Here is a 12,410-nt window from a genome sequence, read left to right as displayed (position 1 = left end):
CTTGAAGAACATGCCATTTGTACAGAGTCATTTTTCTGAGCATAAACTACACTTTAAAGGGACAGTGTCAACTTGATTATTTGAAAATGGTAAATTTTAAAAATTTATTTTCCTTAGAGAACTCCCTTTAAATAATATATCCTGGAATTTTTTCTAATTATTATTTTTTTAATTATAAGACTTTTCTGCTCCCTGTTGATATTTCAAAGGGTCTTTTAGGCAGGCCCCAAAGCAACACCAAACAGGCCCAGGCCCACTTCTCTTCCCTCCTGCCCTAATCCCTTTTATCTCAGCCCACTCCTGCCTGCTGCCTCTTAGTGTCACTTTCAACTTTGTGAATATCCTGGGATTAAATAAAAAGTGAAATTGATTAACAGCGCTTTGTGAACAAATACACAAAGCAAATGAACAGAAATACAAGTGTGTGTGTGTGTGTGTGTGTATCTACTGATCAATCTATAAATAAATAAATACATTTCACTTAAGGGTTACTTGTAAGAGTATCAGTTTCAAAATTTTCAGATGAAGATATGATTCTCAAGATCACTATATCCTTGTAAAGATTCTGGAACAGATTTTCAAAGTTAGGCACACATAATTGCACGCATGCATTTTTGTGAACTTAATTAATATGTGCAAATGCCTGACATGTAGCAAATATAGATACATGGAAATATACATACCTAACAATAAATTCTGTCTATTTTTTTATATTTTATGTAATGAAAAATCTAATATTTTCTTTATTAAATACCTTAACATTGTACTTGTAGCCATATTACGAAATCAGTAACACAAATGAAGTAAGATAATACTTAACTGAAGTAAGAGACATACAATAGTTCCTGTTCAGACTTGCCTTTCTTATCCAGAGAATAAGAAAAAAAAACACTATGGAGTCTTTCCATACACAAATATGTTACAAAACATTATTGTTAATAGGACAGAAGGTGAGTACCCTACTGAATAACATTTTCTTTTGAACTTTTGCAACATAGTTATAAAATAGAAAGGTACCCTTTATAGTAACTGCCAGTATACTGAGCAAGCATCTTTTAATTTAGATTATTACAGTTTTCTTTTCTTGACTTCAGCACCAATACCTATTATAAATAACTTTACAAAAGCAATTCACATATCCAGGTAGCCCTAAAACATTTTGCTTTTCCTTCTATGCCAAAGAAAAGATCCTGGCTTTCTCAGCCCACTTTATCCTTTATTGTAAAAGTGCAGGGAAAGTTTTCCAAAAATTCCAATGTGCCCAATATGCCTGTTATGAGCCATGGCATATTCATGGTAGTCAAGAAATGCTCAAATACTGCAGCCACATGCTTAAAGTAAAGTTGTGAAAAGCAAGAGACAGCTGAAGCAAACCATTTGGAATAAAATAAGACATTCCCTCTAACCCCCCGAACTTTCACTCAAACCAAAAACTTTTCCTGATGTTTGAAAAAGTTTAACTTTTTTCTTTCATTCAATATGGAATTCTCTTCCAAAGTACCTCAAAAATGGGGCTCAATATTTCCAACCTGTATCAAATCCTCCTAGTTCCAGCTTTGTTTTGCAGACTACAGAGCTTCAGCCACTGAAGTAGCAAGTGCCTATCTAAACAGAACTGACCTCTGCACCTTGTTAGGATGACCCATACAATGGTACCCCAAAATGGATTGCAATCAACCAATAAGTCACGGTTGAAGGGTGTTGGGTGGGCAGTAGCCCTTCAAAGAATCTAAAGAGTTTTACCTACTGTGCAACACACTCACTCCAAAAACATTGACAACATTGATGAGTTCCAGAGGGTAGCCGTGTTAGTCTGTTTTTAGCAAAACAGCGAGAGTCCTGTGGCACCTTAAAGACTAACAAATTTATTTGGGCATGAGTTTTCATGGGCAGAAACCCACTTCCTCGGATGATGACGAAGTGGGTTTCTGCCCACGAAAGCTTATGCCTAAATTGTTAGTCTTTAAGATGCCACAGGACTCTCGCTGTATTGACAACTTTGCTGCTTCCATCAATAAGCAGTTGTTAGTCATTCATAAGAAGCTGTAGTCTTGTATCCATTATGGAATTTTTCCTGTAGCACTTGCACAACTTTGCTACAAAGGCAAATAAAATTACCATCTGGACTTGTTGATCTAAGACATTGCAGTAGCAAAGTAAAGTCACAATACATTGATTATAGGCTCACTGACATTTTTTGGATAACACGACAATTCTGGGCAATTACTAAATATTGCAAATCCAGTGTAATCATCAGTAATATGTTTTCGTTACAGCGTATCTGCTTTCAGTGGTAGTAAGGGTGACAAAACAATAGAATTTGGACCTTATTTCCTAAAAGCCAATACTGATACGCATGAGATAGCAGCAAAGGAAGGATCATAATCAGAAAAATAGTAATAACAACATTAGAAAATGCCCCTACCTTTAACTGTGCTTGGGTAGAAGGTGTTCCCAAACTCCTGCTGCTTTGGCTTTAAAGACTGTGGTGCTGGCAGCCCCGGAGGCTGTGGGACTTGGAATAAAGGCTTCCCATTTGTAACCACTTGTCTCCTGGGACTTAAAGCAGGGAGGTGGATGGTGCTATCAGTGATATTGCTCTGAGGAGTTACTCCTCCTCCAAGGGGCATCTTTAAATGAAGGCTGGTAGACAGATTTCCAATAGCTGGGCTTGGGGTGCTGCTATTCGAAGATGGGCAAGGTGTTCCTGCATGAACTCTGATAGGCGGAATTTGTTGTCCATTGATCATCCCAGGACCATGAGGAGTATGTGATGTCCGGTGGCTCATACTGCATGATCTCCCATTCATTGTCAAGTAGTTGCTGTGATCAAAATATGATATACAAATCCACAATCCAATGGCATCAGTCCAAGGTCAGTAAGTTATCCATCGAGTATTATGCCTGTTAAAAATACATAAATAAAAATATTTTATACTGTGGTAAATAATAAATGATGACATGACTGTACACAATATTTAAGTATAGGATTGTGAGCCGTAAAGTATGAGCAAGAAGCAGACAATCGAAGAGAGAGGAGGAGGCTAAATGATGACTCCGAACTGTAATAAGAAAGCATGCCCCTTCAAAAACAGATATTTACAATAATTTCAGCTGTCAGCCATGAAAGGGAGTTTAATGCTGGGCAAATCAAGGAAGTCAGCCTGGAGTGAAAAGCAGCTGCTGATTGGAAGTCATTAGCAGGATGAGCACCACTATCCCACTCTGCCAGCTCTTCTGTCTGTTGATTAAAAAGGTGCTGAAAAACAAAACACAGCAGCCAAGCAATATTCAGGCACATACAGGACATGAAAGAGATGCCAGTTGACATTCTAAAGGTCAGAAATACAGCAAAACAGGGAAACAAAACAAAATAAAACAAAACAAAACCCTCTGCAATCTACCACACTGCATGGGATTCCACTAGGAAAAATACTGTTAAGATTGCTCTACTACTGTGCTAAATTCATAAAAATAATTGCAATCATTGCAAAGGTGGATCAAGATGTAAATTTTATAGATTTAGACTATTTTTAATACCATAATAAAGCATAGGGCCAAATTTTCAAAGGCAGCCTTTTAATTGTCCAAATCCAAGTTTTTCCCACAGTATTTTTCCACTTACATTTTTATGTATATTCACTTACACATACACAAACAGATTTGTGAACAAAAGCTGCATTTGTGGATGCAAATTAGGGGGGTCAAGATATCACACAAATGGGATAATTTGGGTCCCATTTCAGTAAAACACTTAAGCACATATTTAATTTTAACCACCAGATCCAGGTGTTTAAAGTTAAGCACATGCTTAAGTCTAGATGCCTAGCTAACTAGTTTGCACAACTGCTGTTTGCACACACAAACCTGAGGCTCAAATTACACACATATTTATATTCATCCAGACACATAGATCTCTGTCTTGCAAAAGACTAAACACCCTGTCCCTGATCCAGCAAAACATGTAAGCACATGCTTTTCTTTAACTATGTGAGTAGTCCTATTGAAACCAATGGACTCAGGGCCAGAGGGTTCATGATTGAAGACCACAGGACTATGTGACACCAAGGCCACTTGGCACAAGGTCTCCTGTCCTTTACAAACAACTTTCATTTTAGACCTGAGAAACTCTCTACACCAAACACATGTCTTGCAGGGTGTTTATCCAGAAAGAGTAACACGAGGTATCTATGCAAAGCTCATAACTTATTAAGACTCATTATCATTGTCAGATATATGTACGGGTAATATTTAAGGAAAAATGTAACTATATTAAAAGTATGCTTTATGGTCCTGGAGTAAAAGTTAATCACTATGGGATTAATGGTCTTGGTAATAGCCAATTCAGACAGGATAGAGTTGTCACCGCTCTTTGGTTAGCCAGTGGTATAATGCAAGGCTAATGGTCTAGCCTTGCTCCATCCCAAGATTATCAATGGAAAGCCATAAGAGACAACTATAATCAAAACCAGTTGGAGGTAAATAAATAAATAAGGAACATTACAACAGACAGATAGATCTCCAAGTCTATGGCTAAAGATAAAAGACTGTTTCAGTATATCACAGAATGGGAAGAGACGCTCTGTATTCACTAAGGAAATATCTTGTGGAGCAAGGGTGTTTTCATGAAAGCTTGTATCCTGTTTCCTGTAAAGTCAACCAACTGTGCAACAGACTGAACTTTGGAGAGAAAATCTACTTTATTAGATAGGAAAGGTAACTGTTAATAAGTGCAGACCCAGGTTTATGTTTTATGATTTTGTTTTGTATTGTAACCATTTGTTTCCACCACTCTGTCTTATTTCTACTTGAATCTCTACTCTTTCTTAAATAAAGCTACTTTTGTTTTAATATAAGTGCTCACAAGTGCTGCATGTTATACAGGAATGGTGGTTTAAAGTCAGACTAGTAAACTGAGGTACATTGCTCCTTTGGAAGCAGAGGATCTGGGATTTCTGTAAGGAGCCAGTATCAGGGGCTGGATATCACAGGAGAACAGTTCAAAGGAACTCGGAGACTGGGATGTATCTCTTGTTAACCTGCAAGACAGAGACGGCATAGCCTGGAGGAGAGTGCCTGAGTGGCTGAAAGGCTGGTGGTATGAGGGAGCTAATACCCAGTTACCACAAGCAAGACTCCCTCATGCTGGAGACAGGGGTAACAAGGTGACTCTCAGTGCCAGATACCCAGAGAACCATCGCTGACTACTTTACTCACACGCTTAGAGTTCAGAACTTCAGTCCTACAAGGTCTGAGCACTATGGCCTTGACCTACCCAAAAAACCTAGGCATATACTTAACTGCTCTGGTGAACTGGGAATATAGTGCTCAACACCTTGAAGATCGAGAGAGAGAGAGAGTGTGTATGTGTGTTTAATATATATAAATTAAATATATACACACACACACACGCATAAATATATATCATTGTTTGTTACTCAATAATGAAGGATCTAATCCTATTCCCTTATTTTTCATTGTTAATTTTTCATATTACAAGAATGTAAATTAAAAAACATATTGGTTAAAAGCAATATCATTTATTTTCATGCATGGCTGCAGCAGAAATCACAATTTGCAATTCAACCAAGGACAGACAGAGCTGAATGTTCTTAGATTCCCAAGGTTCATTTTAGTAAGCAGAATGTACCTTGCCCTAACACAGGTGAGTGGCTCTTTAGAAAAGAACTTATAAACAAAAAGCTGTCATTCTGTTGGCAAGGCTATACACTACAGAAGTATAAATCAGCAGCAAGTCAAAATCATTCTTGTCTATAATTTTTAACTACATTAGAAAAGTGCAAACATAATAAAGAGGAGATTATACATGACAGGTTTATTAGTTTTGTTCAGCAAGAGTGTATTTAGATTAATTGATGGAAGAATATTTCTACACAATATATATACCTCCAGGTCAATATATTCCACATGTTTTTAATACTCTAGCTTCCTTATTTTTTCTGTAATACAGTATGCTACAATAAGCTGCAATACTCTGATTTGTTTTTGTCATACTTCTATCATCTGTTACTGTTTTTCATACTTACAGAAGAGATTTACTATACTTCACTGGATTTCAAGCTAACCATTGTACCAATATAACTCATTAATTTCCGTTATACTTAAGTATATGTTCTTCTTTTGACAGTCATGTGTAACTTCTTTTAGTACTGATTGATATTTATGTGCATGGAGGAAAATATACCCATTAGTCAACAATATTAAAGGGATACTGTCAAAATAAATATATATTTAAATTATAATTATCTGTGCTACTAACAACACCTTAACTTTTCAAAAAATAAGCTAATTTTAAAATGTCTAATTTACTCTTTACCATCTCTGTCTCTTTTCCTTTTCCAGACATACACATAAGTCATATTTTGAACTACAGCAACCTTACAGCACCTGCAGAGGTCCCCCATATCCTCTGTGGTGAAGGCAGCTGCAGATAAAGTCATTTAGCTTCTCTGCAATTTCTTCCTTAGTTTCCCCCTATTTCTGTTGCAGGTACTTACCTGCCCACTTGACCATAGTATCTGACTACCTCACAATCTTCATTGTGTGTGTCCTCACAACACCGCTGTGAGGTAGGAAAGGGCTATTATTTCCATTTGACATATGGGGAACTGAGGCACAGAAAGATGAATTGATTTGTCCAAAGTGATAGAGGAAACATTTGGCAGAGCAGGAAACTAAACATGGATCTCCTGAGTCCCAGGCTAGTGCCCTAACCACCAGACTACTCTTTCTCCCTTTTACTACCAGCTAGCCTAGCAGACCCACTGATTCTCTCTTAGGCTTCTTGCTTCTGATATACTTTGAGAATGTTTCTGTGTCTTTGGCTATTTGCTCTTTTAATTTACTCTTCACCCCCATTTCCTTCATACACTTTACCTGGCATAGTTTACGCTGCATTCTATTGGCTCCATTAGGGTTGGATTTCTGTTTTCTGCAGCATACCTGTTTACCTCCTGAACTCAGCCATTTAGCACCGATGGGCTTTTTTGGTGTTGCTTTTGTTTTTTCCTCCAAGCCACCCTACTTTCATTTTTGATTAATGGTGTACATGGTTTCTGTGACTGTCTGCATGTACTTCAGTAGCCTCCTTGCCAAACATAAGAATTTAAATTTCTGTACTTTTTACTATAGACTGTTTTTAATTCCCTTCCTCATCGGTAAAGCCACTGGGCTAGATTTTGTTTGACTTCTCTCTCAGTAATGGTGAAATTAATTTTATTGGGATCATTACTACATAGTCACTCAACTGGTGTTACATCTTGAACCAATTCCTGTGTGGCACTTCAGGCTGACTTGGAGAAAGACCTGTTCCTTGTGTGCACTCAAACCAGTTGTTCCAGGAAGCTACCATTTATGCAGCTGAGAAATCGCTTCTCTAAACCTTGCCCCCTTGCAAAATTTGACCAATTTATATCTGTAGTAGTTTAAATCATCCATAATTAGTTTTATTACATTTAGTGCTTGTGTACATGGCAAATTATTGCAACTCACATCTGTTATTTCAGTTTAATTGTGTGTGTGCACACTCTTGTTTCAGTGTCTTTACATTGATTTTGTTAAACTGATAAGGAAACAACTGAAGTTATATTAATATAAAAGCACTATTATACAAAAATGAGTGTGTCCACACAGAGAGAAACTGAAATAACTAAGGATGTAAAAATTACAACAGATATTGTTATTTTTGTTTCCATTAAACATATAGATAATGACTTAATTGCTCTCTTATCTCCGTCAACGTTAAGCATACAGTATCCCTCTCCTAATCAGGAAGCCTCTCAGGAAAGATTAAAAAAACTGGGCATGTTTAGTCTTGCAGAAAAGAAGACTGAAGGGGACCTGATTACTGTCTTCAGATATGTTAAGAACTGTTAAAAAGAGGACTGTGATCAATTGTTCTCCATGTCCACTGAAGGTAGGACAAGAAGTAATGGGCTTACTCTGCAGCAAGGGAGATTTAGGTCAGACATTAGGAAAAACTTTCTAATTACAAAGGTAGTCAATCTCTGGAATAGGCTTCTAAGTAAAGTTGTGGAATCCCTGTAACTGTAGGTTTTTAAGAACAAGTTGGACAAAATACCTGTCAGAGATGGTCTAGATTTACTTGGTCCTGCTTCAGTGCAGGGAGCTGGACTTGATGACTTCTCAAGGTCCTTTCCTACCCTACATTTCTGTGATTGTATAACCCTCCTAGGATTTGTATGTGGCTTCAGATCTGTATCCATACACATTCTACTGTATGGTCCTTATCACTTAGAAATTTTATCTGATTGGATTCTATGGAATCTTTTATATATAGTCCTACTCCTCTTTCTCTATAGTTTAGTCTGTCCATCCAGATAGATTATTGCCATGTATTACAATATCCCACTGATTTTTATCATTTCACGACATTTTAGTCATGCCTGTTACTCACATAGGCACCAGTTCAGCAGAGCATTTAAGTGTGTGCTTAAGACCATCCCTGTTCAGCAAAGCACTAAAACTTGTGCTTAACTACAAGTCAATGGGACTTAAGCACATTCTGAAAGTTAAGTGCATACTTAAATGTTTTGCCGAGTAGTAACTGACGGTCAAATCAGACCCATAACCAGCTCTTAAAATAGTAGGGGTTTTGGGAGGGGTTTTTTGTTGTTTTTTTTAAAAACACCCTTCCAACAGTATTATTCATGGAAAACGTAAGTATACTGCATCAAACATGTCACTGATTTTATCTTTAGTAGTCATTGAACACAAAGTTATAACTGAAACATGTAAATAACCAATGTATTAAATGTAATATTTTCAATCAACTAGACTTACCAGTTCAGAATTTAGAAATACAAAAATATTACCAATAAAATGAAAACTGTCCTGAGATTGTATTAATTTATTGGACAGATTTTGCTCTACTATAACATCATCAGATGTGTGATATAAACATGAGCCTTTTACTTTGTTGATAGTTTGAAAAACAACATTTAAAAATGGATAAAGTCCACTCTAGGTCTCTAGGTCTAGTCCACACTGATGTCTGCAGAAGCATGATTAGGCCCACTGTTTTGAAAACTGTATTTTATTTAGCTGACATCATTGTTACTAACAACATGACAACAGTTACTTAAAATCCACGTCTGACTCATGAGTCTGCTCTCAGTAAACCACGTAGTATGAGTTAAATTCAAGCTGCAGGCTTGGAAAAACTGAATCAATTCCTTCATAGAGAGAAACAAAACATGAATTCATAAATATCTGTGCCCCCTACTATGGGATGCGTATGCAGTATATAATACATTGAGGGTAGTCTTATGGGAAGGTAAAACTCTCATTGACTTCAATAGAAGTAGAGTTAGACTAATGCTGTGTCTTTGAAAATCTCACCTGTACAATTTGATCCTATAATCTGTATTTAGGAAAACATTCCCAATGAAGTCAATAGTAGTTTTGCTTGAGTAAGAGGTGCAAGTCTGGGTCCCTATAAGAGAATATGTAAATAATATTTTATGGATCTAACTTAAATAATCAGAAATAATGAACTTTCAGAGTTTATGAAAGAGTGATCCTATACCACAGTGTCCTCACAATGGGTTCATAATCCTATGCTCTTTGACTCACTCTGTTTCAGTTCTTATGGTACTCTAGAAAAGATCATTCATTATTCAGAAGATACTCAGAAAAAAGACTGCTCCTTTCTGAAGTGTCTTTTCTCTGGAGATATTCAGATGTTTAATCTTATTTTATGCATTTTTTGCATTGCATTTCTTTTTTAAAAAAGCAACAAGGATACTAATTATTATTAACCAGGCTTAAAGATTTCTTGACAAAAATATTAATACATAAAACCACTACATGAAGTGTGAATTAAGATTGCTCTGTACATAACATACCTAACACAAATCCACAAAAGCAAGAAGACGAAGTGAAGTCATCTAACAGTCACTATTCTCTACTCCTCCATCCAGAGACACACACCTCACCACTGAAACAACCACCACATTCCTCAGATAACACACCACAACCATAAAACTCTGCTCTTCTAGGGATGCAGCCTTCCAGCACCCTGTCTCTAAACTCCCCACCACTCACAGACTGAACTTCCTCCAGACTCTCTCCCTACTATCTTCTCTGCACAGTTCTTAAAAAAAAAAAAAAAAAAAAAAAAAAAAAAAAATCACACTCATGTTTGTGTAAGGGGTTATTGGAAGGGGACGAAGCTGTCATGATGGCCACTCAAATTGGTTAGTTCCCTCTCTGACAATAACACTGCTCTTCGCCGTACAAGGTTCCCTGTTTTCCTCTTAACTGTCCATTTTATCTTGAAGTTGTCAGCCAGAAGAGATTTTCAGGTAATATGGCCCCATTCAGTCTATCACAGCCATCAGTCAGTCAGAAACTACATACATTGCCCTCACTGAAGTGCTGAGAAGTCAATACCCTCCTTCACACCATCTCCAAGGACTGATGGCCAGACTAGTCACTTTGGGTGGAATGCTGGACTCATCCTGACAAGGGGGAGGGACTGGACTGCCTCCAGTTGTTGATTTCTTCCACTGAAGCAACAGAGGCTGCAGAGTCCAAGTGGGCCTTGCAGGCTCCTGCAGTTTCTATGTCACAGATGCTGCTGAGGCCAAGATTTAACCTAGAGTAGGCACAATCATAACAGTTGATTTTCCTTAATATATGAGGATGTGTGCTATGAACTGGAAGTTGGGATAAAGGCCTTTCTACAGTTATCCGGTTATAGTTCAAGGATCATACAATGATATTGCTATTAAGTCACTATTAAAGGCTGAAATCCAAATTTCTCCTCCTTAAATGGTAGGAACTTGTCCATGACAACAAGTGACATTTAAATTACATCAATTCATTTAAGTATTAATTTGAATAAAAATGATTTTAAAATACCCAGAGCAGAATTCTCTCATTCACACCAGTATGAATCTGAAATAACCCAGAATTTGTCCCAGGGTGATGTACCCCAAGAATAAAATCTGGCCTCCTAGCTTTCAGACTCCATTCTAAACTGATACAATCATTACAAGAAAATAAAATAAAGTACTGAAGAAAGTACCCGAACCCCACAGCAGGTCTTATTCTCTAAAACCCTTTTCACATTAGAGCTCACATTGTGCTAATTACATGTCTGAAAACTTATCTAGTCAGGTTCTGCAGTTTTAAGCAGGACTATGTCTGACACCTAATTCCAAACATACTTATAGTGAGCAGAGTGTGGATCTCTGATGTGGAGAAGCAACAGCCACAGGCCCCGTCCTGCAAATCCATACTCATGTGAAAAGTCTATACTCGCCATTCACAGTCCCATTAGCTTTTACACTGTCTTTTTCCCCCCACTCTTCCACGGTCAACCACCAGAGATAGCTATGGTGAGAGCCAGTGCAGACAGAACAACAGAGACTGTGTATACTGTAGCCATCATGTCATCTAGACCAGAGGTTTTCAACCTTTTGCCATTTGTGGACCCCTACAAATTTTCAAATGGAGGTGCAGACCCCTTTGGAAATTCATCCTGTGGTCCGTGGTCTCCTACCATAGAAGTCAGTCTGAAAACTGATTGAACAGAATTCAATTAATAAATGTTGCATGTGCTCAGCACGCATTTGACTCAGTATGACAAAGAGGCTAAACTCTAGGCTTCTATGATAACACTTCCGGTTTTGACCTGTAGTGGCGTATTCACACATTTTTGATTGATCAGAAAAACAGAATGCCTTTTCTGGGATCTGAACTTATTTTCATAGTCACCTTTCACCAACCCTTTAGATGTAGTCTGCGGACTCCAGGTGTCCATGGAGAACAAATTGAAAACCACTGATCTAGAACTACTCAGCACAGGCTTAGATGAGTGTGTGGTAGAATCACAGGTACTATTGGCACCCCTTTGTACTAAATCTCTCACTGTAGCTAATGCAATGATGAAAGATATTGAGGAAAAATAGCAATGGAGATACTTTCTCTTTCCAAAGCTTTTAATTAAAGAGTTAACAGTTCCCAACAAGACCAGAAGCTATCTTAATTTCTCAGAGGAGAAAAAAAATCCAGTTGAAGCCTGGAACAGAAATTACAATTTAGCAAAGTTTAACAAATAGAAATTACCAGCGACACATAAAGCCCTGAACATTAAACTGACACTTTGGTGAGCATTTATTTGGTGTGAGTGAGTCTTGTGGCTGCATCTGGACTACAGAAAGTGCTGCTGCTGCGGGTTTTTTGTTTTGTTTTGTTTTGAAGAGGAAGATTTCTATCATCTGGAGAGAAAGCAGGGTTTGTCTGCTGTGTGGAAGGGCCAGAATTTGGCTTTGAGAGATGGGAGAAGCTTTTCAAGATTTTGCCTTTTTTTCTGGAGAACATTCAAGAAAGCTCCCAAAGTAACTGTCCCTCTGTTTTGACCA

At 37.5% G+C, this 12,410-nt stretch overlaps 1 protein-coding gene across 2 annotated transcripts in view; it reads right to left on the bottom strand.

Moving 5' to 3' along the window:
* The window catches only part of GLIS3 (GLIS family zinc finger 3), a 258,961-nt gene that overhangs the window by 244,378 nt on the left and 2,173 nt on the right, over positions 1–12,410 (bottom strand). For both annotated transcript variants that reach the window (XM_067543059.1, XM_067543058.1), the window contains exon 2: positions 2,426–2,904. In XM_067543059.1, coding sequence (XP_067399160.1) covers positions 2,426–2,810 — 385 coding nt within the window. In that variant the 5' untranslated portion in view covers positions 2,811–2,904. The remainder of the gene's footprint in view (positions 1–2,425; positions 2,905–12,410) is intronic.

Source organism: Emydura macquarii, unplaced genomic scaffold (genome assembly GCF_026122565.2).
Source record: "Emydura macquarii macquarii isolate MOO-44397 ecotype Brisbane River unplaced genomic scaffold, CSIRO-AGI_Emac_v2 contig_767, whole genome shotgun sequence".
NCBI lineage: Eukaryota > Metazoa > Chordata > Testudines > Chelidae > Emydura > Emydura macquarii.
The sequence above is the reverse complement of the archived record's forward strand: the minus strand, read 5'-3'. Positions and strand labels throughout refer to the sequence as shown.